Genomic DNA, 27,351 nt, shown 5'->3' with positions numbered 1-27,351 from the left:
CCTGAGTATATCCTGTTATGCTAAAACCTGAGGTAGTAGCAGAGTGGTGTACAGTCGGGGGAGAGTGGCCCTGGGAGTCCTCAAAATTGACATTTTTTTATTCGTTCATGGGATGTGGGTGTTGCTAGCTAGGCCTTCATTTATTGCCCATCTTAATTGCCCTTGAGAAGATGGTGGTGTGCTGCCTTCTCAAACCTTTACCTTTATCTTATGAGAAAAGGTTAGACAGGCTGGGCCTGCATCCATTAGACTTTAGAAGATTGAGAGGTGATCTTATTGAAACATATAAAAGCCTGAGGGGACTTGACAGGGTGGATGTTGAAAGGATATTTCGTCCTATGGGAGAGACAAGAATTAGGGGACACAATTTAAAAATAAAAGGGTCTCCCATTTCAGACAGAGATGAGAAGAATTATTTTTTCTCAGAGAGTTGTGAAGCTTTGCAACTCCCTTCCCTTGATAGTGGTAGAGGTTAGATCAATGAATATTTTTAAAGCTGAGGTAGATAGATTCTTGACTAACAAGGAAGTCAAAGGTTATCGGGGGTAGGCAGAATGAGGAGTTGAGGCCACAATCAGATCAGCCATGATCGAATTGAATGGCGGAGCAAGCTTGAGGGGCCGAATAGCCTACTCCTGCTCCTAATTCGTATGTTTGTTGCAGTCCATGTGGTGTAAGTACATCCACAGTGCTGTTAGGAAGGGAGTTCCAGGATTTTGACCCAGTGACAATGAAGGAATGGTGATATATATTCCAAGTAAGGATGATGTGTGGCTTGGAGGGAAACTTTCAGGTGGTGGTGTTCCCATGCATCTGTTGCCCTTGTCCTTCCAGGTGGTAGAGGTCGTGGGTTTGGAAGATGCTGCCTAAGGAGCCTTGGTGAATTCCTGCAGCGCATCTTGTAGGTGGTATCCGCTGCTGCCACTGCTTGTTGGTGGTAGAAGGAGTGAGTGTTAAAGGTGGTGGATGGGGTGCTAATCAATTGTGAATTCAATTAAAAATTAAAAGCCTAATGTAGGTGACTCTTAAATGCACTCTGAAATGGTCTATCAAGCCTCTCAGTTCTCAAGAGCAATTAGGGATGGGTAATAAATGCTGGCCCAGCCAGTGACACCCACATCCCATGGGGAATGAAAGAAAAAAACCTATGAAGCCTCATGGCATCCTGCAAAACATGGGCAAGGAAATTTCCTGCTGACCACCACCTACCACACTTCCTCAGCTGATGAATCAATACTCCTTCATATTGAACACCATTTGAAAGAAACACTGAGGGAGACCAAAGACACAGAGTGTAATCGAGGTACACCCTCACCCTCTGGTGACCCTCACTAAGAGTGGCTTGAATAGCTGGCTGAATCCTGAAGGCATAGCTGCCAGACTCAGCCTGCAGCAGCAGAACCAACCAAAGAGAAAAACCTACCTCACTTTGTCCTCACTAATCTACCTGTAGCAAATGCATCTGTCTGACAGTATTGGTAGGAGTGACCATCATAGGGTCCTTGTGAAAACAAGCTCCCATCTTCTCACAGAGGAGATGCCCCCCCCCCCCCCTCCCCAACATGTCCCCTCCCCAACGTGTTCTGTGGCATTACCACCGTGCTAAATGGGATAGATTCAGAAATATCTGGCAGCTCAAACCTGGACATCCATGAGGCACTGTGGACCTTCAGCTGCAGCAGAAGTGAATTTAACCACAATCTGTAATCTCATGGCCCGTCATATCCCTCACTCTACCATTACCATCAAGCCAGAGGTCAATACTGGCACAATGAGGAGTGCAGGAAGGCATGCCAGGAGCAGTACCAGGCATACCTAAAGATGAAGTGTCAACCTGGTGAAGCTAAAACACAGGACTACATGCATACTAAACAAAATAAACAGCATGTGATAGAGCAAAGCAATGCTACAACAAGTGAATCAGATCAAAGTTGGGCAGTCATGCTATATTCCAGTCATGAATGGTAGTGGAAATTAAATAACTAACTAGAGGAAGAGGCTCCACAAATATCCCCATCCTTAATGATGGGGTAGCCCAGCATGTTAGTGTTAAAGGCAAGGCTGAAGCATTTGCAAACATCTTCATCCAGAAATGCCAAGAGGATGATCAACCTCAACCTTTCTCTGGGCTGCCCAGCAACACAGGTGCCAATCTTTGGACAATTTGCTTCCCTCCGTGTGGTAGCAATAAATGGCTGAAAGCATTTGATACAGCAAAGGCTGTGGGCCCTGACAACATCCAAACAGTAGTACAGAAGATTTGTGCTGCAGAACTAGTCACGGCTTTAGCCAAGCTGTTCCAGTACCGCTACAACAATAAAAATAAAGCTATGTTGCTCGATCAGCTGAGAAATGGTAGAAGATATAATATTGAAACTCTACAGTCCCTGGTTAGACTGCACTTGAATACAGTGTTCATTTTTCGCCACTAAGACATTAGAGGGAGAATTTTCCCCTTGTTGGGTGGGTGCAGCAGGTGGGCCCGGGAGCAGCTGCACAACGGTCCGCCGCTTGCAATCGGGCCCCTACTGCAATTTCACGCTGGCTGGTCAATTAATGTAAATCATGCACTGAAATGCTCAGCACTGCCTGGGTTGGGGTTGGGGTTGGGGTGGGGTGAGCGCAGAAGACAGCTCATGTGCGTGGGTGCGCTCAGTGAAAGCCCCCTGAAAGCACAGAGCTGCCTCAGGGAGCTGAAAAAAATTTTTAACACTAAAAATAAGGATTTCAAAAATAAGGAAAAATAAGTTTTAAAAATTTTTATTGCTTTTTTATTTACTGTCCGAAACCTCATCCTGCCCGTGGATGAGGCTTTGTTAAAAATGCAAAGGGTGCTTGGCCTGTTCGCCTGCCCGCCAACAAAATGTTTGATTTAATTAATTGAATAAAGCCCTTAATAGGCCTCTTGATTGTCAATTGCATGCAGCCACCTCTCGCCCATGCCCGCCGAGTGAAATATTGCCCAGAGTGCGTGATGATGTCAGGGCATTCGCCTGACATCATCGAGCACTATTTTACTCCTGTTCGGGTTGGGTGCATGCCTGCCCAACAAGGGAAAAATTCTGCCCAAGGGAAAGATTAGAACCATGCATTGTCATAGAATAGAGAAGAAATAAAGGGTACAATTCTAAAGGGGGTATAAGAGTAAAGGGACCTGGGAGTATATGTATGCAAATATTTGAAGGTGGCAGAGCAGCTTGAGAAAGCAGTTAGTAAAGCATATCGTATTCTGGTCTTTATAAATAAAGGTATGGAGTACAATAACAAGGATGTTATGGTGGACTTGTATAAAACCCTAGTTTGACCTCAACTAGAGTATTGTGTCCAGTTCCGGGCACCACACTTTAGAGAGGATGTGACGGCATCCATGGCAGGTGCAGAACGATTCACGAGAATGCTTATAGAGAAGATAAGCTTCAACTTCATGGATAAATTTGGGGAGGCAGTGTGTTAGTGGTAATGTCATTGGACTAGCCCAGGGTGATGCTCTGGAGACACACGTTCAAATCCCACCATGACAGCTGGTGGAATTTAAACTCAATTAATAAATCTGGTACACAAAGTTAGTCCCACTAATGGTGACCATGAAACCATTGTTGATTGTCATTAAAACCCACCTGGTTCACTAAAGTTCTTTAGGGAAGGAAATCTGCCATCTTTACCGGGTGACTCCAGATCCACAGCAATGTGGTTGACTCTTAAACGCCCTCCGAAATGTCCGAGAAAACTATTCAGTTGTACAAAACGCAACAGAAAAGTAAAAAGGGAATGAAACCGGGCGGACCACTGGCATTGACCTAGGCACAGGAAACTATAATGGTACATCCAGCCCTCTCGACCCTGCCAAGTCCTCCTTAGTAATAACCTGGGGACTTGTGCCAAAATTTGGAGAGCTGTCTCACAGCAAGTCAAACAGCAGCCTGACGTAATCATACTCATGGAATCATACCTTATAGATAATATCCCCAGTCACCATCCCTGGGTATGTCTTGTCCCACTGGTAGGACAGACATACCAGAAGTGCCAACACGGTGGTATACAGTCAGGAGGGATTTGCCCTTGGAATCCTCAACATTGAATTACGAGCATACGAACAAGGAACAGGAGTAGGCCCTTTGGCTCCTCAAGCCTGCTCCACCATTTAATAAGATTATAGTTAATATGAAAGTAACCTCAAAACTGCATCCCTCCTACCCCTGATAACCTATCACCCCTTTGTTTACCAAGAACCTACCCACCTCTGCCTTAAAAATATTCAAAGACTCTGGCCAGAATTTTTCACTTGTTGGGCAGGTGCGCGCCCAACCTGAACAAGCATAAAATGACATCCGGCGGGCGAGTGTCCCAATGTCATCGGGCACTCGCTCGATATTTTGGTCGGTGGGCGTGCATGGGAGTCAGCAGCGCACCTACTGACTATTAACAGGCCTATTAAGGCCATTAAAGATGTAATTGAATTAAACTTTTCGCTGCACATCCAATCTTACGGTAGGTGGTCAGGCGAAAAGGCAAGCAGCCTTTGGATATTTTGTGAACCTTATCCACGGACAGGATGAGGTTTCAATCCATCATTAAAAAAAAACATTTTCAAACTAATTTCTAACATGCCCCTGCTCATGTGACAGAGTCACATGAGGGGATACGAGAAGACATGTTGTTAACATTTTTTAAAGCTTTTTTATTTTTCAAAATCTTCATCTGCCTGAGGCAGCTCTCTGCCTCAGGGAACTTTTCCTGCACGCACTGGTGCACATGCATAAACTTGCGCGCTCAGCCTCCTCCCTGCACCCCCACACTGGCAGCGTTGAGTGCTGCAACATGCGTTTCATGCCAGGCGGGCCTTAATTGGACCACCAGCGTGAAATCACAGGTGGGCCCATATGGGTGGTGTTTGGCTTCCTGACCACTCCTGCTTGTCCCCGCCAAGTCTACCCAATGAGGGCAAAATCCTGGCCCTTGTTTCCACTGCCTTTTCAGGAAGAGAGTTCCAAACACTCACGACCCTCTGAGAGTAAAAATTTCTACTCATCTCCATTTTGAATGGACAACCCCTTATTTTTAAACAGTGACCCCTAGTTGTAGATTCTCCCACAAGAGGAAACACCTTCTCCACATCCACCCTGTCAAGCCTCTTCAGGACCCCATGAAGTCTCTGCCATCAAGTCAGACATGGGTATGGAAACCCCCTGCTGAATACCATCTACCATGCTCACTCAGCTGATGAATCAGTATTGCTCCATATTGAACACCACTTGGAAGAAGCGCTGAGGATTGCAAGGGCACAGAATGTACTCTGGGCGGGGGATTTCAATGCCCATCACCAAGAGTGGCTCAATATAGCACCCCTGTTGACTGAGCTAGCCGAATCCTAAAGGACATAGCTGCCAGACTGGGTCTGTGACAGGTGGTGAGGGGCCCAACAAGAGGGAAAAACATACTTGACCTCGTCCACAGCAATCTAACTATAATTGATGCACCCAAACATTATTGGTAAGAGTGACCACCACACAATCCTTATGAAGACAAAGTCCCATCTTCACTTTGAGCATACCCTCCAACATGTTGTCTGGCACTACCACATGTGCTAATGGGATAGATTTCAAAGAGATCCAGCAACTCAAAACTCAGCGTCCATCAGGCGCAGCATCCATCAGCAGCAGCAGAATTGTCTTCAACCACAATCTGTAATCTCATGGCAAAGCACAACCCTGGTTCAATGAAGAGTACAGGAATGCAGGCCAGGAGCAGTGCCAGACATACCAAAAATGAGGTATCTTTTTATTCGTTCATGGGGAATAGGCATTGCTGGTTAGGCCAGCTTTTATTGCCTGTCCCTAATTGTCCTTGAGGAGACGGTGGTGAGCTACCTTCTTGAACTGCTACAGTCCATGTGGTGTAGGTACACCTACAGTGCTGTTAGGGAGGGTGTTCCAGATTTTTGACCCAGCGAGAGTGAAGGAACAGTACTATAATTCCAAGTCAGGATGATGTGTGGCTTAGAGGGAAACTTGCCGGCGGTGATATTTCCCTGTATCTGTTGCCCTTGTCCTTCTAGGTGGTAGAGGTCATGGGTTTGGAAGGTGCTGTCTAAGGAGCCTAGGTGAATTCCTGCAGATGTAGATGGTACACGCTGCTGCTACTGTGTATCAGTGGTGGATGGAGCGAATGAGAGAATGTTAAAGGTGGTGGATGAGGTGCTAATCAAGCAGGCTGCATTGTCGTTGATGGTATCAAGCTTCTTGAGTATTGTTGGAGCTGCACTCATCCAAGCAAGTGGAGTGTATTCCATCATACTCCTGACTTGTGCCTTGTAGATGGTGGACAGGATTTGGGGAGTCAGGAGGTGAGTTACTCTCTGCAGAATTCCCAGCCTCTGAACTGCCCTTGTAGCCACAGTATTTATATGGTTGGTCCAGTTCAGTTTCTGGTCAATAGTAACCCCCCAGGATGTTGATATTGGAGGATTCAGTGATGGTAATGCCATTGAATGTCAAGCAGCAATGTTTAGGTTCTTTCTTGTTGGGGGTGGGCATTGCCTGGCACTTGTGTGGCGTGATTGCTACTTGCCACTTGTCAGCCCAAGCTTGAATATTGTGCAGGTCTTGCTACATTTTAAACTCGGACTGCTTCAGTGTCTGAGGAGTTGCGAACGGTGCTGAACATTGTGCAAACATTGCCACTTCTGACCTTTTGATGGGAGGAAGGTCATTAATGAAGCAGCTGAAGATGGTTGGGCTTGGGACACTACCCTGAGGAACTCCTGCAGTGATGTCAACCTGGTGCAGATTGAGCTACAACACAGGTCTATTTTCATGCCAATCAGCAGAAACAGCATGTGATAGAGCTAAGCAATCCCACAAACAACAGATCAGTTCCAAGCTCTGCTGTCCTGCCATATCCAGTCGTGAATGGTGATGGACAATTAAACAACTAAAAGGAGGAAGAGGCTCCACAAATCCTCAATGATGGGGGAGCACAGTACATTAGCACAAAAGACAAGACTGTAGCATTTGCAACAATCTTCAATCAGAAGTGCCGAGTGGATGATCCATCTCAGCCTCCTCCTGATGTCCTCAGCATCACAGATGCCAGTCTTGATCCAATTCAATTCACTCCCATGTATTGGCTGGAGGAACTGGACAATGCAAAGGCTATGGGTCCTGACAATATTCTGACAATAGTACTGAAGATTTGTGCTCCAGAACGTTCTGCGACCCTGGCTAAGCTGTTCCAGCACAGCTACATCACCGGCATCTACCTAGCAATGTGGAAAATTATCCTGTACACAAAAAACAGGACAATTCCAACCAGACCAATTACTGCCCCATCAGTCTACTCTTGATCTTCAGCAAAATGATGGAAGAGGCCATCAACAGTGCTGTGAAGCGGCACATAATTGCAATAACCTGCTCACTGATGCTCAGTTTGGGTTCTACTGGGGCCAGTCTGTTCTTGACCTCATTACAACCTTACTCCAAACATGGACAATTAAGCTGAACTCAAGAGGTGAGGTGAGAGTGATTGCCATCAAGGCAGCATTTGACAGAATGTGGCAACAGGAAGCCCTAGCAAAAAGGAGTCAATGGGATTCAGGGGGAACACTCTTCACTGGTTGGAGTCTTATCTAGAAGATGGTTGAGATTGTTGGAGGTCAATAATCTCAGTCCCAGGAGTTCCTCAGGGTAGTGTCCTTGGCCCAATCATCTTCAGCTGCTTCACCCATGACGTTCCATTGTAAGGTCAGAAGTGGGAATGTTCGCTGATGATTGCACAATGTTCAGCACCATTCGCGACTCCTCAGATACAGAAGCAGTCCATGTTCATATGCAGCAAATATGTACAACATACAGAGTTGAACTGATAAGTAGCAAGTAACATTCATGTCACAAAAGTGCCAGGCAATGACCATCTCCAACAAGAGAGAAGCTAACCATCTCCACTTGGTATTCAATGGCATTCATCACTGAATCCCCCACTATCAACATCCCGGGGGTTACCATTGACCAGAAACTGAACTGGACCAGCCATATAAATACTGTGGCTACAACAACAGATCACGTGCTGTGAATTCTGTGGCGAGTAACTCACCTCCTGACTCCCCAAAGCCTGTTCACCATCTACAAGGCACAAGTCAGGAGTTTTGGTGGAATGGTCTCCAATTTCCAGGATGAGTGCAACTCCAACAACAGTCCAGGACAAAGCAACCTACTTGATTGGCACCATATCCACCCCCATAAACATTTACTCCCTCCCCCACCGTTGCACAGTGACAGTAGCATGTACCATCGACAAGATACACTGCAGCAACACACCAAGGTTCCATCGACAGCACTTGCCAATCCTCTATCACTCAAAGGGACAAGGGAAGCAGGGGCGTGGGAACACCACCACTGCCAGCCAGTAAGGCCAGAGATTGCAAAATTAGTAGAAAAACAGAGTTAAAGGCTCTGCATCTGAATACATGTAGCATTTCGTAACAAAATAGATGAATTGACAGCTCAAATAGAAATTAATATTTATGATCTGATAGCCATTACAGAGAAATGGCTGCAGGATGATAATGGCTGGGACATGAACAGTCAAGCATACATAACATTTTGAAAGGACAGGAAGCAAAGAAAAGGTGGAGGGGTCGCTCTGTTAATTAAGGATGACATTGGTACAAAAGGCAGTTGACTTTAATTCTAAAGATCAAGATGTAGAATCAGTTGGGTAGAAATAAGGAATAGTAAAGATAAGAAGTCATTTGTGTAAGTGGTTTATAGGCCCCCTAACAGTAACTGTACTGTAGGATGGAATATATAGGAAGGAATAATGGGGGCTTATGAGAAAGGTACAGTGATAATCATGGGTGATTTTAATCCATGTGTGGATTGGGTGAATCAGGTTGGCAAAGAAAGCTTGAAAGATGTGTTCATAAAGTGTTTCCAGAACAATTTCTTAGACCAGCTAGTTCTAGGGACAATCAGATAGCAGGCTATTCTAGATCTGGTAATGTGCAATAAGACAGGATTAACTAATGACCTCATAGTGAAAGCACCCCTAGATTGCAGTGATCAAAACATGATTAAATTTTGCATTCATTTTAAGGGAGAGAATGGTGGGTCTAAGACTAGTGTTGTGAACTTAAATAAGGACAATTATGAGGATATGAAGACAGAACTAACTAAAGTGAACTGGGAAATTAGGTTAAGGGATATGTCAATAAAGATGCAGTGGCAAACATTTAAGAAGATATTTCGTAACATTCAGCAAAGATACATTTCAGTGAGAAAGAAAGACTGTAGGGGAAGGACATACCATCAGTGGCTTAGTAAGAAAGTATTAAATTGAAAGAAAGATAGTATTAAATTGAAAGAAAAAGCATATAATTCCAAAAAGATTAGTGACAGAGTGGAAGATTGGACAGGATATAAAAAAAGCAAAGAATGGCTAAAAAAAGGGGAGAAATTAGAATAGAAGAGAAAACTAACTAGAAATATAAAAACAGATAATAAGAGTTCCCACAGGTGTTTAAAAGGAAGCAAATAAGTGGAGAGAGTGTTGGTCCTCTAGAGAGTTTGGGGAATTAATAATAGGAAATAAGGAAATGGCAGATGAATTGAATAGATACTTTGTATCTGTCTTCACTGTAGAGGATACAACTAACATCCCAGAAATAAGTGTGCATCAAGAGGTGAAAGGAAGGGAGGAACTTAAAACTATTACAATGACCTAGGAAAGAGGGTTGATAAAAATTCTTAGAACTGACAGCTGACAAGTCCCCAGATCCTGATGGGGACTTCATCCTAGGGTCTTAAAAGAAGTTGCTGCTGAGATAATAGATGCATTGGTTTTAATTTTCCAAAATTCCCCAGATTCTGAAAAGGTCTCGTCAGATTGGAAAATAGTGAATGTGATGATTCTATTCAAGATAAGAAGGAGATAGAAAGCAGAAAACTACAGGTCAATTAGCTTAACATCTGTCATTGGGAAAGGCTGTGTTGCTCCAACGCCATTCATGCGCATGTTTTACTCTGTTACGTCATTGAGAGTGACGGTGTGTGCAGCAGCCAGGACCAAAGACGGCGCTGCTCAAATTATCACAGCTGGGCAGCAGCATCCTTTTAATGAGCATTCAGCGATAGGTGGCGCAGTAGTTCCAAATGCACTACACAGAGAAAATGCCTAAACTTAATGATATGAGTATGTTAAGTATTCCAATATGTCCCTGCTTATTTCAGTCTCAAACCACTGCCTGAAGAAACAATGAAACTGCAGACATACTCCGGAGATCCCATCTCTATTTACAATTTATTTATCAGCTTCTTAGTCCTTGTCTGCAGAAGAACTCTTTTTTCTTTCCCTTTACACTGTGTCTCTTGGAGGGGGAAGGGGTGAGGAGGAGGATGGTGGATGGGAATTGGGGGGTGAGGTGGAGGGAGGGGATGGGGTGACAAGGAGAGGGGGAATGGGGTGAGCAGGAGGGGATGGGAGTGAGGAAGAGCGACTGGCGACCCCCATAAATACTACCCAACCCTCCACATGGACGGCCCGTCACACCACCCAGGAACTGCCGAACTTTGAAATTTGTGCATGCGCGATCCTTCTGACATCACAACGCCCATACAGCCCTGTGTGGGTGGGCCTTAACTGCACATGCTGAGACATTGGCGAATGCGTAGAGTCATACTGGCAGACTGGGTGCAATGAAGGGACCAGTGTGCATACACAGACTGTCACCTTGCATTGGCAGTGGTCACAGAGATTGGGAAAATGCTGGAATCTTTTGTTAAAGGAGTTTGTAACAGGGCACTTAGAAAATTTCAGTGCAGTCAGGCAGTCAGCATGGTTTTGTGAAAGGGAAATCATGTTTGACTAATTGATTAGAGCTCTTCGAGGAAGTAACAAACAATATGGATAGAGGGGAACCTGTGGATGTGGTGTACTTAGATTTCCAGATGGAATTTGATAAGGTGGCACATCAAAGGTTGCTACATAAAATAAGAGCTCATGGTGTAGCATGGCTGGAGGATTGGTTAGCTAACAGGGAACAAAGAGCAGGCATAAATGAGTCATTTTTAGGTTGGCAAGATGTAACGAGTGGAGTGCTGCTGAGATCAATGCTGGGTCCTCAACTATTTACAACCTGTGTTAATGATTTGGATCACAGAATCAAATGTATGGTTGATAAATTTGCTGATGACACAAAGAAAGGTGGGAAAGTAAGATGTGAAGACAGCATAAGGAGACTACAAAGGGATATAGATAGGTTAAGTGAGTGGGCAGAAATTTGACAGGTAGAGTATAATGTGGGAAAATGTGAACTTGTTCTCTATGGCAGGAAGAATAAAAAGAATAAGCATATTATTTAAATGGGGAGAGATTTCAGAACTCTGAGATACAGATCAAGTCTGGATGCCCTGGCACATGAATCACAAAAGGTTAGGTTGCAGGTACAGCAAGTGGTTAAGAAGACAAATGGAATGTTGTTGTTTATTGCAAGGGGAATGGAATATAAAAGTAGGGGTATTTTGCTACAGTTGTATTGAGTATTGGTAAGACCATATCCAGACTACTGTATATAGTTTTGGTCCCCTTATTTAAGAAAGGACATAATTGCCTTAGAAGCAGTTCAGAGAAGGTTCACTCGACTGATTCCTGGAATGAGGGCTGTCCTATGAGGAAAGGCTGGACAGGTTGGGCCTGTATCCATTGGAGTTTAGAAGAATATGAGGTGATCTTATTGAAACATATAAGATCCTGAGAGTGCTTGATGGGGTGGATTTTGAATGGATGTTTCCCCTTGTGGGAGAGACTAGAAGTAGGGGATACAGTTTAAAAATAAGGGGAGATAAGGAGAAAATTTTTCTCTCTGAGGGTCATGAGTCTGTGAAATTCACTTCCCCAGAGAGCAGTGGAAGCGGGGTAATTGCATATTTTTAAGGCTGAGCTAGATAGATTTTGGATTGACTTTGGAGTCAAAGGGTATAGGTCAAAAGGAAAGTGGAGTTGAAGCCACAATCAAATTAGCCATGATCCATTTGAATGGCGGAGCAGGCTCAAGAGGCCGAATGGCCTACTCCTAATTCAAATGTTCATATGTGTGTAACATTAAGTACTATCAATGGATTTTCCTCCGTTGATAATAGCTAGAAGCAGGAAAGGACCCCACCAGACATGATAAGTTTTCAATGCAAAGCATAAATACATTTTTAAAAGAAGTACTTTTCCCATAGGTAGAATTATTGTTCTCTGCTCCCTCTATATAAATTCCGTTCATTCGATGAGAAAAGACTACAATATTTCATTTGATTAAAACTAACTGTATTCCAAACCTTTGGATTTGGTGCAGTATACAATTTAACAGCAGCCAAATTGCTGCTGTCTGTTTTGGGAAATTGTACTCACTGCTGGGATTACACTTTGCAATGCATGTGACTCCACATGTAGGACAATGCAGATTTAAGAAGTTATAGTGAAGTTGACAATTCAAAGCCAGTTTATTTATACCAAAATAAGGTGATCTGGTTTGTTTACAAATCTCATTTCTTATTTAGACCCAGTCTCACATGGCGTGATGTGCAGCACCTGATCGTTCGAACCTCTAAAATCTCTGACCTTTTGAACAAAGAATGGAAGATTAATGGAGCGGGTTACCACATTCACCACAAGTAAGAAACCAATTCATGGAAGGTTATTTCCACAATTGTGTCTTCATTATGTAAGGAGTTTCATTATAACAAGATTCGACTGATTGAGTTGGAGATGAAGATAGAGAGAAAAAGTAATTACATGTTGATCAGGAATGCAGTCCTAGATCAAAATGTACAGATTAAAGATAGCAAGTTACTTGAGGCAACTTGAAGCAACAAAACTTTACAATATTTTTCTCCCTTAATTCAAAATATTCTCTTCTTATGAAAATGTATTTGACAAATCTTCTCATTCCCAATACTACACAAGTATTGCTGTTGAATTTACCATTAGAATTTTCAGCCTGACAAAAGAATGAGACTGCTTTCTGCAACTGAACTGGAATGATTCTTAAAGGTGTAATTATCTATGCACATATATTTTAGCTCTATGTCTAGGGATGATTAGTTTTCATTGATTTGTAAGGTATGTTTCATTGCCTGTGGCCTAAACAATGGAAGATTAGAACTGAGATTTTTACCATAAGCAGCAAGTCACTTCACAATAATAGAAATGTCATGCCAGTTGTACATGGACCAGAATTGAAATATTAGAATTTTGTTACTATGATTTGCTAGACACAAACTCACTATAAAAAGGCTCTTTGAAGTTTCTAATTGCATGATATCTCCTGGGTGTTTAGAAATTTCTAGCACTGAGATTTTTCATTTATTTTGCAAGTAGTTTGTTTCCACTTTGATGATGAAAAAGGTTGTGGGATGTTTCTACCTAAAAACAAGATCCAGTGTTAAGAGAGAAGCAACGTCAATAGCATTTTGAGCATTATCTTAAATGTAATTGTTCAAGAGGTTAAAATTATAGAATAATACAGCACCGAAGGAGGCCATTCCACCTGTTATGTCTGTGTTGGCTCCCTGAAAGAGCTATCAAATTGATCCCATTCATCTCTTTCCTCATTGCCCGGACATTTTTCCGCCAAGTACTTAGCCAATTTTCTTTTGAAAGTTATTATTGAACTTTCTTCCATCAGCCTTTCAGGCAGTGCATTCCAGATCATAAAAGGTCACTCCACAAAAAAAATGTTTGCACAAGTCATCCCTGCTTATTTTGCCAATTAGCTTAAAGCTGTTTCTTTGGTTATCGATCCTTCTGCCATTGGAAACCATTTAATCTTCTTTGGTCTCTGATAAAACCCTTCACAATTTTGAACACATCTTCCCTTAACCTTCTCAGTCCAAGGAGAACAACCCCAATTTCTTTAGTGTCTCCACATATTGGAGTCTTTTATCCCTTGTACTTTTCTTGTAAGCCTACCCTCTCTGAGATATTGACATCCTTCTTAAAAATTGATACCCAAACTAAGCTACAATACTCCAGCTGTGGCCTAACCAGTACTTTTATAAAGGATTAGCATAACTTCCTTGCTTTTGGACTCAATGTCTCTATTTATACATCCAAGGATCTCATATGTCATTTTAACAGTTTTCTCAGTTTGCTCTGCCATCGCCAAAGACTTGTACACATGTGACCCACATTTCTCTGATGTTGCACCTTCTTCAAAATTGTACCATTTAGTTTAAACTGCCCCTCCTCATTCTTCCTACCGAAACTAATCACTTAAAACTTCTCTTTGTTAAATTTCATCTGCTTTTTGTTTGCCCATTTCACCCATCTTGCTTATCTCCTCCAGAAGTCAGTTACGATCTTCCTCACTGTTCACTACATTTCCGAGCTTTTGCGTCACCTGCAAACTTTGACATTATTTCATATATACCCAAGTCCAGGTCATTTATATATATCAAAAAGAGCAGTGGTCCAACACTAATCCCTAGGAAACACCACTGCACACTTTCCTCCAATCTGCAAAACAACTGTTCACCATTACTGTCTGCTTTCTGTCCCTTAGCCATTTTTGTATTCGTGCAGTCACTGTCTAATTCCAAAGGTTGCAATTTTCCTAATAAATCTATTTGGATTTATGTGGTATTTTATCTCATGCCTTTTTAAAGTCCCTCTACACATCAACAATTGCACTATCCTCATTAGCCCTCTCTGTTACTTCATCAAGTAACTCAATCATGTTACTCAAACATGATTTACCTTTGACAAATCTGTGCTCGTTCTCATTTATTAACCCGTATTTTACCAAGTGCCTATTAACTTTGTATTGAATTATCGTATCTAAATGTTTTCCCACCACTGATGGTAAGTCAACTGGCCTGTAGTTGCAGATTTATCCCTCTCCCTTCTTAAACAGCAGTGAAACATTTGCACTTCTCCAGTCCTCTGGAACACTCCCATATCTAAGGAGAATTGGAAGATTGTGGTCAGAACTTACGCAATTTCCACCCTTACTTCTCTTAGCAACCTACGATACATCCCAGCCAGACAGGATGGATTTTCTCTCTTGAGTGTTGCCAACCTTTTTAGTCATTCCTCTTTACCATTTTTTACCCCATCCAAGTTCTCTACTACCTCCTATATTGTAACATTGGCAGTATCCTCTTATTTAGTGAAAACAGACACAAGGTGTATAATAGTTATTCAGTACATCAGCCATGCCCTCTGCCTCTACAACAAATACATGTTTTACAACAAAAATACATTCCTTTGATGCACAAAAACTCAGCAAGGAAAGTGTTGCAAAGTGTCCGTGGCTAATGAAAGAAATCAAGGATTGTATTAGATCAAAGAAAGAGGCATATAAAGTTGTCAAAAAAATTATAAGCCTGATGATTGGGAGCATTTTAGAATTCTGCAAAGATACACCAAGAAAATGATTAAGAAAGGGAAAATAGAATATGAGAGTAAACTAACGAGAAACATAAAACAGACTGTAAAAGCTTCTATAGGTATGTAAAAAGGAAGCGATTAGAAAAAGCTAATGTGGGTCCTTACAGCAGAGTCAGGAAAATTTATAATGGGGGGCTAAGGAAATTGCAGTCAAACTAAACAAATAATTTGTGTCTGTCTTCACAGAGGAAAATGCTAAAAATCTCCCAGAAATAATGGAGAATCAAGGGACTCATGTAAACTAGGAACTGCAAGATACTAATATTACTAAAGAAAAATGTATTAGAGAAATTAATGGGACTTAAAGTAGGTAAATCCCCTGGGCCTGATGATCTACATCCCAGAGTGTTGAAAGAGGTGGCTGTAGAGACAATAGATGCATTGATGATCATCGTTCGAAATTCTACAAGCTCTGATTCTTGCAGATTGGAAGATGGCTACGTAGCCCCACTACTTAAGAAAGGCGGGAGAGAAAGTGGGGAATTACAAACCTGTTAGCCTGACACCCGTAGATGGGATAATGCTAGAATCTATAATAAAGGATGTGATAACAGGATACTTGGAAAATAATGGTAGGATTGGGCAGAGTCAACATGGATTTATGAAAGGGAAATCATGTTTAACAAACTTGTTGGAGTTTTTTGAGGATGTAACTAGCAGAACAGGAGAAACCATTGGTTGTGGTGTATTTAGATTTTCAGAAAGCTTTTGATAAGGTCCCACACAAGAGGTTAGTAAGCAAAATTAGAACACAGGGGATTGGGGAGTATACTGGCATGGATTGAGAACTGGTTAATGGACCAAAAACAGAGATTAGGAATAAATGGGTCATTTTCAGATTGGCAGGCTGTGACTAGTGTGGTACTGCAAGGATCAGTGCTTGGGCTCCAGCTATAACAATCTATATCAATGATTTGGATGTCGAGATTAAGTGTAATATTTCCAAGTTTGCAGATGACACCAAACTAGGTAGAAGTGTGAGTTGTGAGGAGGATGCAAAGAAGCTTCAAAAGGATTTGGAGAGCCTAAGCAAGTGGACAAAAATTTGGCAGATAGATTACAATGCTGAGAAATGTGAAGTTATCTACTTTGGTAGGAAAAACATAAATACAGAGTACTTCTTAAATGATGAGAGTACTGACCTTCAAAGGGACTTGGGTGTTCTTGTTCTTGAGTCACTGAAAGCTAACTTGTAGGTGCATCAAGCAATTAAGAAGGCAAATGGTATGTTGGCCTTTATTACAAGAGGATTTGAGTATAGCAGTAAAGATATCTTGCTGCAATTATATGAGACTTGGTGAGACTGCACCTGGTGTATTGTGTACAGCTTTGATCTCCTTACCTAAGAAAAAATATACTTGCCATGGAAGGAATGCAATGAAGGTTCACCAAATTAATCCCTGTGATAGTGGGATTGTCCTCAGAGATTAAGTAGTCTGGGTCTTTGTTCTCTGGAGATTAGAAGAATGAGATGTGATCGCATTCAAACATACAAATTTCTTACAGGGCTCAAGAGGGTAGATGCAGGAACATTGTTTCCCCTGGCTGGGGTTTCTAGAACCAGGGGACATAGTCTTAGAATAAAGGGCAGGCCAGTTAGGACTTAGATGAGGAGGAATTTCTTCCAAATTCTTTGGAATTCTCTGCCCCAGAGGGCTGTGGAGGCTCAGTCATTGAGTAAGTTCAAGATTGAGATTGATAGATTTCTACATATTAAAAATATCAAGGGAGATGGGGATAGTGCAGGGAAATGGTGGTGAAGTAGAAGTCCAGTGTTAATCCCATTGAATGACGGAGCAGGCTCGAAGGGCTGAATGGCCAACTCCTGCTCCTATTTCTTATGTTCTTACACTGATCAAGAAAATTATTTCATACAAATTTCAGGAATTCCTCTCTCTCTTTGTCCTTTACACTCCTGTGTTCCCAATCTATTTTAGGTGGTGAACATTAACTAGGGTTTCACTTTAGAATCTATAAAGAGATAGTTATTGAAACTGTGGTGTGGTTGAGTTAGGTTTATGCTTGTAATGTTTCACTCTATAAATAAATATAAGAATGAGTAAGCACTAGTTCCAGTTCTATCCTTCACCAGCTGTTTTTTGGGATTAGAACATGATCGGAGAGAATGGTTGCTCAAAGGTGAATGTTGGAAGCTAAAAAGAACTCAGAAAAAAAACTATGATCCTTGAAGTCATTTTGAGAAATGACAGAAAGTAAATGTAAATTATTTGACCATGATTACCTTCAAATATATTCGGAGTCTGGATCATATGATCAGTGAAAGAGTAAAGTAGATGTGTGGGTTACGTCCTTACCAAAGAGGAAATTAGATATGGCCTTGACATTGCCGCATCTGACCAGAAGTAAAATCAGAAATGCACTGTTTTGTGAGCTGGTTGCCCAGTTGGATCAGTTGGATATTGATGAAAGACTGGAGCTTCTATTAGAATTCTTGGATGAAATTTACAAGGAAGATGATCTGTTAAATGCCAATGAGGTTTGGTCAGACTTTTCGATAGGTTTCAGAAAATACATGATTATTCAGTGGAGGAATACATCATGAAATTTAAACGATTATATAAAAGATTGAGGAAAATCAATTTAGAGATCCCTGATTCAGTGCTAGCATTTAAATTGCGAGATTGTGCAAAGATGTCTATGTGCACAGACTCCTGGTTCTAACTGGTGCTCAGTTCTCAAAGAGAAACTGCCTGATGGATCAGGTGCCTACTGCTTTGGAAATCTCCTGAGGAAGCAATCATTTCCTACAGCCTTCATGGAACAAATGGGATATTCTGCAGTGACACAAAGAACAGAGGACTCAATGATTGCTGATTTTGAAATGGTCCAGATACTGAATGCAGGCATCAGTACATTGTAAGGATTACAGACAGGGGAAATGAGGATGAAAGCACCTTGAGCAGACCTGGCTATTACAGCAGAAGGCAGAATTGGAACAGCAATATATCCAAATGAATCCCAGGAATGCCCAAGGTAGAGGTAATAGGTGCCTCAGGTATTACTCAAAGTATCATTATGTGCTGACTGCCCAAAGCGAAGAAGCAAGGCCCTCACAATAACACACTGAATTCTGAGGCAGAAGTTGAAGATAGTGATAAACCTGAATGAGTTGTACTGTTCACAAGGAGTTTTAGTCCCATGGAGAATGTGTCAGTCGTGGACTCGTTCAGCTGTGCTTGCACTTTGACAGTATGCGGAACAGATTTGTTAAAGTGACTAAGAATTGAGAAACGATACAAAGTTAAGGAATATAAATGTGTTACTCTCTTTAGGTATAGTGATGACAAGACATTGAGGTTACTAAAATGAGTTGTATTAAATGTAAAATAGCTGGTTTAAGCCACTTTATCAGTACTGATAAAGTCTCTATGAAAAATGTACAAAAGAAACTTTACTTGAAGCATGATAAGGGAATTATTTTTGGAAAGTCAGTAGATCTACAGTTTATTCAGTCAGGACATTATTGTATCCTCTTAACAAAACCTGATGTATCTCGTCAGAATGTTAGACAAGCATTAATGGCACCTGGTGATAAGAATCAGAGAGAAAAAAAAGCAAATTATCTTAAAGTTACCTAAACAATCTGCTTACCTTATTTGTCAAAGATTTAAAAACCTGCTAAAGGATGCAGTTGTGGTTGATGAACAATATATGAGGCTAATAGAAGAGGTTAGTGGGAAGTGTGAAATTTATATGAGGTAGTGGAGGATGACATTATGTCCTACTGTAAGCCTTTCATTGGCACATGACTTTCACAAGGTAGTTGTCATGAATCTAAAAGTATGAAACAAAGAGAGAAATATTGTCATTCTACATTTTATAGACCTGACATTCAGATTTGGTCTCTTTACAATAATGCGTAATAAGCCTTGATGCTTGTGTGCGCTTACTCAGAAACTGAGCTCCAGGTCATTGTTGGCTCCTTCTCTGAAACATGTGAGAAAAAAGGCCTTTCACAAAATACCTGGAAAACCAAGGTTCTCTTCCAGCCACCTATCACAGCACAACACCATCCGTGTCAATTAAAATCAATGGCAAGATCCTGGAAAATATGGCCATTTTCCATGGGCAGGATTTTCCCGTCAGCGAGCGGGGGAGGGGGGGCCAGGGCCCGCTCGCTGACGCGTAAAATGATGTGCAGTGACGTCAGACGGAACTCCCGATGTCGCTGTGCCCCATTTAAATTTCCAGATAGGCGGGGGCTCAGCCAAATCAGCTGTGTGCCCGCCGACCTGTCAGTGGCCTATTGAGGCCATTGACAGAGTCATTGAGGTAAGTAATGGACCTGCCAGTCCAATGTTAAGGTTGGTGGGCAGGCCGGGAGCCCCGGTGGGCTTCAGAAAAAGCATGAAACCTCATCCATGGGCGGGATGGGGTTTCATGTATGTTTTAAAAAATTTAATTAAAGTTTTTTAAAAAGTTATGTACATGTCCCAACTCATGTGACAGGGTCACACGAGGGGACATGTTAGGGAATTTATTTTTTCTATTTTAATATTTTTTATTGTAGAGCCGATCTCCCTGAGGCAGCACTTAGCCTCAGGGAGATGAGTGTGCTCTTTCGTGCGCATTCACTCTCGGGTTTAGGGACCCCCCTCCCCACCCGCACAGGGAATGCATAGCACTTCTGTGCGGACATCACGCTAGGCGGGCCTTAATTGGCCCGCCCACGTAAAATGGCGCCCTGCCCCCGATTGGGGTTGCCGATTGGAGGCGCGCCGGTGCACGCTCACACTTCAACTTCGCCCCTGATGGGGGGAAAATCATGCCCTATATCTTGGGGGCTTCCTCTTGATGAAGGCTGACATGGGAGTCCCTGATTTGTGACCAACCAAAATGGAGAAGGCTGATTTTGAAAGAGACCGAAAATATTAAGAGACTTGGTCTGGAATGTGCAAAGTTGAGGCATCAGAGGGAGTGCACAAACCTCCCAACAACCCATCTACCCAACCCTTGAAGCACCACCAGCATCGCTATAGCAGAGTCTGCTGATCACACATTGGACTTTTCAACCATCTTAGAATCCATCAAAATGGAGTCAAAGCAAGTCATCCACAAGCCCATGCACTGCTTAAGAGAGATGGTAAGGACAAATGAGTTATTATAGACAAAATCATGGAGAAATGGATAGGGACTGGACTTGGGACACCAGAGAAGTTTCTGACAGATAATGGAGGGGGATTTGTCAATATTGGGTTCAAAGACATGTGTGAAAACGTGAACATTATGGTTATGAACACCGCGGCTGGAAGCTTTTTCAGTAATAGACTCTGTGAAAGAAATCCTGTGCTGGACGACGAAAAGCTGCATAAAATCTTAGCTGATCAAGCAGACTGTAAGTTGACAATCACTCTGGCATATAACAAATTCACTTTAGGTGGTTGGGAGTACAACTCCTAACAATTGGTCTATGTGCAAAATCCCAAATCACCTTCTGTGCTCTGTGATAATCCTGCTCTCAAAGGCACTACAATTAGTTCCATTTTTTTCTGAACAGTCGTATGTATTACATGTGGGGAGGTGGGCTTTCATCAAGGCTGAGGCCCTTGAGATAATTTGGAGGACTCCGAGGCATTGTATAAGACCATCCAAGACAGAATTTAATTCAGGAGATTTGGTGTCTTATAAAACAGTGTCATAGAGAATGGAAAGGACTGAGTAAGTTAATAGGTTGTGATTGTTAATGTTCATTCCTCACAGTTAATCAGATTTAATTACAAAATCTCAGACTCTGAGTCACTGACAGAAGTAAACCAGGCACCTTGAACCTCAAATGTTGGTGGGTTTGTGATGAAGGTCCGAAGGAACTGAATGCAGTAGATGAAGGGCTGGATATAGTGATAATATGAGTGATGATGATGCACAGGACAGAGCTATCGCATCCAAAAGCCAGTTCCCCAGATTGAGTACTCAGGTGACATATATTCCAGGGGCTTTAGTGAATGGAAGGATGCAATAACTATGGGATATGCAGGAAAAGCTATTAGCAAGTTTAAATATTAGTTGAGTGTTCAGCAAGGTGGGCAAGAAACGAGGTTCATGGACTAGCAGAATAGAGAGAAAACATAGAGCAAGTACTGATAGTGGACCCAGAAGTGACTCTTGCATCAGAAAATTATCACTTTCCAGAGAAAGCCTCTGATAGTGTGAGGGAGATCTCACAGTAGTTATCCCATAGACATAAACGTACTGGTAGAAGATTTAGCTGGAAAAGATTAGACAATGTAATAAAGACTATAGAACAGTCTTGGAACAGAACTAGAAGCAGAAGTCGTCATGACCATGAAGTTTTCGTGGTTGCCAGTAAATTTGAGGATAGACTAATAAGAGAGGCAAAACAGATGAATTAGATTGTTGTGGAGAGTTTAGAGTATATTATTAGGTATCAGATGAGTGACAACTAAATCTCTCAGATTCGTACTGAAAAAATCCTTGCACAGGGAAATTAAGGCTAAAGTAAGGCTAGTTGCTAGAAGCTTTGAAGAGCAACTGGGTGATACAAATGTTAGGGTGGACTCTCACAGCTGGAAAATAAATCTTAGAAATTCTCCTACCTCTTCTGGACACATGTTTATGAGAGCGTAAACCAATCAGCATAAAAGCTACATTTCTACAGATTGAAACTTTTCAGAGAGAAGTGCATCTGACACTGCCCAACGAAGCAACAGGTGTAGGAGGGAAACTGTGGAAACTTAAACAAATGTGCTTGTGTCCTGAATGATGCAACCTGGGTGTGATATTTTTTGGTGAGATCTGTTTTGCTGAGAATAGGTTGTATTCAACTAAAAGCAGATCCTGCAATGTTTTATTGGTAGTATAAAGGGACACATTCAGGCATCTTTATGGTGCATATTGATGATTTCTTAAAATGTGATACTGTGAAATTTGGGAAATGTGTTATTAATATGATTAGACTAGAATTTAAAATTGAGAGACGGGCTTCTGGGGCTTTTAAATACATTGGTTTAGATAATAAGCAGACCATGTCTGGAATAACTTTAAATCTTATTTTTATTCTTTCATGGGAGGTGGGCAGTGTTGGTAAGGCCAGCATTTGTTGTCCATCCTTAATTGCTGTTGAGTGGCTTGATAGACATTTCAGGGAGCAGTTAAGCATAAAGTTCAGAGTTGCTGTGGGTCTGGAGTCACATGTAGACCAGACCAGATAAGGATGGCAGATTTCCTTCCCTAAAGGATATTAGTGAACAAAGGTAATATTTAGATTAGTGTCACTCCCATCGTGTTAATTATGCAGGGTTATTGCAGAAAATTGATGTTACATCTGAAGAAGAGGCAGAACAATTGTGAAGCTTGTGTGCTCAGAGTAGACCAGATACTTGTTGGGATTGGGATTGAAGTACAATGTTGGAGTTAAAATAGAAACTAAAGGATAAATGCACTAAAGTCAAGAATATTTTAAGGGTAAATTAAAATATTTTATCCGTTAAATTTGGTGAAATATGCACTTAAGTTCCCATCCTTAGGTGACCCAAAGAACATGAAACCAATAATTTTTAGCAATCCTTCACATGTTAATCTTCCTGATGGGTATTTGAGTGCAACTGGCTTCATAATATTTCTTAGTGTAAAAATGGGAAATATCCTTTAGCTTGGGAAGTTAAGAAAATAAAAAGTGTTGTTAAAAGTACTGAAACTCTCATGGAGGCAGTGAATATAGGATTCTACTTTTCAAATATTTAAGTGAGGTTCTATAAAAGGAAAATAATGAAGATTGTATGCCTATTGAATGTTATGTAGATGAGCAATCATTGTGCGATAAACTACACCTTGCTGGCTTGAAACAAATACTGGAAAGGAAACCTTTAAGATTAAATGGGTAATATAAGTGATCAATGGTTTGTTTTACAAAAGAAGTGCTTGAACAAAGAAATTGTTAGCGATCCTAGAGGAGGGGAATCTCGCAATGTAATCCTTTGTCCAGAATATAGAATTTTTAAAAATTTGATTTGTTTTGGAATTTTTTTTGTGCATATTAACTATAATTTTTATTTAAAGAGAAAGAAGGAAATATGTTAATTGTGCATTCATTGTGTTTAATTGCATGCAGGTGGTGGGTATTAACTTGAGTACCCTTTGAAGAGACACTTATTGAAACCTCAGTGAGGTTGAGTTAAGAAGTGTAATGTTTCACTCTGTAAATAAAAGTAAGACTGAGGAAAGATTGGTCCAGTACTATCATTCACTAGCTGGTTTTCCAGATTAGAACACCCAATCCTCCCCTTGTTTGATCTAGGCCTCTGCTATTGGCAACTCATCATAATCCTATGTAGCTATTTGTGTCTACAGTCCATCAAACTTAATTCCCATCATATATTTACATGTATTAATTTAAAACTGATCTTGCTGAGTCTTGCATATCCCTCCAGTCATACCCCACCTATTTCTGAACTCAGCATAGACTCAATTGGCTGAATGGCCTCACCCTATGCTGTATTATTCAAATATCCTGTTCTTTATTTTGATGCTGTTTGTTCCTTCATCCTGCTGTCCCATCCCCTGAACCACAAGATGAGTTAATCTTCCCATGAGGATATTGGCTCCAGCCCTGTTGAGATCCAGGCCATTCGTCTTGTACTGGTCCCTTCAGCCCCAGAACTGGTACAATGTCCCAGGAATCTTGAACCCGACCTCCTGCCAAATCCCATATTTCCAGTCAAATGTTAACCTGCCTTATCTTACTTCTCCTGTACTCTATCATGTGACACTGGGAGGAATCCAGGGTTGCTATCTTTAAGGTCCTGTTCTTTAATTTCCTCCCAAGATACTGAAACTGTCTGTAGGACATCAACGTTTTACCCACATGTATCACAGATTCCAACATGGACCATGATTCTGGCTGTTCGCCTTCCCTTGCAAAATTTCTGTACCTGTTTAAGTGATGTTCTTTTTCCCAACATCAGGGAGATAACACACTGTGAGTGTGTTAACTTTTGTGATGGCACAAGATAGAATCATAACAAAGATAACTTTCCACTGGATTCTGTAGCTTTCATTGAAATCTTGTCTTTTTATTTCCTTCATTATATTACATAGAGATCTTGGGCTGGATTTTACGCCCCTTCTCCCCCACCACCACCACCCTCCACTCAACCCAGGCGTGTTTTTTTTTGGGGGGGGTGAGGGGTGGGGGGGTTGGGGGGGCGGTGTTGGTGTGGCATGTAAAACATGACAGTTGAATAATCCACTGCCTTCCCGCCCACACCAGGCCCAGTCACTATTACACTGCCGAATTCAGCAGCTGCGCATTTTGAAAAATATAATTTATGGGCAACTGGCTCGTTAACAAGCCAATTGACCTGAATATTACCCTACCCACGCCTTAATGTGTGAGGTGAAAAAGCAGGTCAGAAGGAGGTGGCATCCTCGGGGGAGGACCCCTGAAAGTTGATAACCCCCCTTTGTACCTCCCTGCCTGACCTCCAAAACCCAACCTCCCACCCCCCCTCGACTCCCTCCTCCACCACCAACCCCCCAGCCCTCCACCAGGATGCTTGATCCCATCCCACCCAAAAAGTCCAGGACTTATCTTAGAGGGATTCATTGCTCTTCTTCCCAAAGCCTGCTTGCATTCCCAATAGCACCCATAGCTGAATTCTGGGACTGCTGGACCTGCCAACCAATCTGATTGGCCAGCAGCTCTTGAAGGTGGAACTTCCTCCCATTGGGGGGGGTGGGGGTAAGTCCCACTCTCTGCTAGCTAAGGCTGCCTGCAGCATGTTATCGCTGTGGGGCAGCTTTTTTAAAGTTGGTGGGTTCATATTACGTACCTGCCTCTTACCCGTTACGGCACTGCAGCACTTGTAATGGAGGTGGAATGGGTGGAATTACAGTGTGACAACTTTACTTTGGTTGTTTCCACAGCAAATGTAAATATGATAATTTATAATAGAAAAGTCAAAAGGATGATTGTGCATATGTATGATTTTTAATATGTTACAAATATTTCATACAGGGACTCAAACTCAATAAGTGTAGATTTCAGGTGAAGCAGGATTAGAAGAAAGTGGATACCGGTAATTGGCTGAGAGCTGAGAGAAGCTCGTGATTGTTGAGGCTAGAGATAGGAGATGAAGCAGGGTGGGCGGGAAATAAAGGATGAGTAGAAATAGTAGGCATGGGGAAGAGAATGTAGAACAGAGTTAGAGACTGGTGCAGGTGAAAAGTGAATCAGGGTTTGACGCCTGGGAGGAGGAAGAAACAGAGCAAGAAGCAGGGAAGTATCAGAAGTCTGTGGTAAGTAGGAGAGAATAGGATGATAGGTGAGGTGAGAGTGAATGTCCTTGACATCAAGGCAGCATGTGACTGGTGTGACATCAAGGAGCCCCAGCAAAACTGGAGTCAATGGGAATCACGGGGGAAACTCCCCACTGGTTGGAGTCATAAAGGAAGATGGATGTGGTTATTGGAGGTCAATCATTTCAGTTCCAGGACATCAGTGCAAGAGTTCCTCAGGATAGTGTCCTAGGCCCAACCATCTTCAGCTGCTTCATCAATGACCTTCCTTCCATCATAAGGTCAGCAGTGGGGATTTTTGCTGCTGATTGCACAATGTCCTGCACCATTCGCAGCTCCTCAGATACTGAAGCAGCCCATGTCCAAATGCAGCAAGACCTGGTCAATATCCATGCTTGGGCTGACAAGTGGCAAGTAACATTCACGCCACACAAGTGTCAGGCAATGACCATCTCCAACAAGAAAGAACCTAACCATTCGCTGCTTGACATTTAATGGCAGTACCATTGTTGAACCCTCTACTATCAAAATGCTGGGGGTTACATTGACCAGAAATTGACTGAACTAGCTATATAAATACTGTGGCTACAAGAGCAGGTCAGAGGCCAGAAATCCTGCGGCAAGTAACTCACCTTCTGACTCCCCAAAGCCTGTCCACCATCTACAAGGCATAAGTCAGGTGTGTAATGGAATACTCTCCACTTGACAGGATGATAGCTCCCACAACACCCAAGAAGCTTGACACCATCCAGGACAAAGCAGCCCACTTGATTGGCACCCCAGCCACAAACATTCAGTCCCTCCACCACCGATGATTTGTGGCAGCAGTGTGTACCATCTACAAGATGCACTGCAGAAACTCACCAAGGCTCCTTAGACAGCACCTTCCAAACCCACGACCACTACCATCTAGAAGGACAAGGGCAGACACATGGGAACACCACCATCTGGAAATTACCCCCCAAGCCACTCATCATCCTGACCTGGAAATATATCACCGTTACTTCTATGTCGCTGGGTCAAAATCCTGAAACACCCTCCCTAACAGCACTTTGGGTGTACCTACACCACATGGACTGCAGCGGTTCAAGAAGGCAGCTCACCACCACCTTCTCACAGGCAATTAGAGATGGGCAATAAATGCTGGCCTGGCCAGTGACCCCCCACATCCCATGAATGAGTAAAAATAAGAATGCTTGAGCACTGCTCAGAGGAAATGACTGTATTATTGTGGCATGCGAGTATGGTGTGGTAAACCCAATAATAAAGGGAGTGAGGGAGAAGAGAAAGAGAGAGAGAAATTTCATTAGAACATAAGAAATAGGAGAAAGAGTGGACCATTTGGCTTCTCAAGCCATTCAGAAAGATCACTGCTGAAATTGTGCATGAATTCCACTTTCAGTGCCCAAAACTTTATTATCTCTGTTGAATAGACTCAACATCTGATAATCCACACCCTCAGGGAAGAGAATTCCAAAGGTTCACAGCCCTTTGAGTGAAGAAATTTCTTCTCATTTCAGTTCTAAATGGATGTTTCTTTATCCAAAGACTATGATACCTAGCTGTAGACTCTCCAACCAGGGGAAACAGCTCCCAACATCTACCGTGTCAAGCTCTCTCAAAATGTTATATGTTTCAATGAGGCCA

The 27,351-nt window shown here is 42.2% G+C and overlaps 1 protein-coding gene across 3 annotated transcripts in view; it reads left to right on the top strand.

The window, feature by feature from the left end:
• LOC121284474 (PC3-like endoprotease variant B) overlaps positions 1-27,351 on the top strand; it is an 893,918-nt gene that overhangs the window by 617,075 nt on the left and 249,492 nt on the right. For all 3 annotated transcript variants that reach the window (XM_041199978.1, XM_041199979.1, XM_041199980.1), the window contains exon 13: positions 12,540-12,653. In XM_041199978.1, the coding sequence (XP_041055912.1) occupies positions 12,540-12,653 (114 nt within the window). The remainder of the gene's footprint in view (positions 1-12,539; positions 12,654-27,351) is intronic.

This window comes from Carcharodon carcharias, chromosome 11, assembly GCF_017639515.1.
Source record: "Carcharodon carcharias isolate sCarCar2 chromosome 11, sCarCar2.pri, whole genome shotgun sequence".
Classification (NCBI taxonomy): Eukaryota; Metazoa; Chordata; class Chondrichthyes; order Lamniformes; family Lamnidae; genus Carcharodon; species Carcharodon carcharias.
Note: the sequence above shows the minus strand (reverse complement) of the source record. Positions and strands in the feature narration are given on the sequence as shown.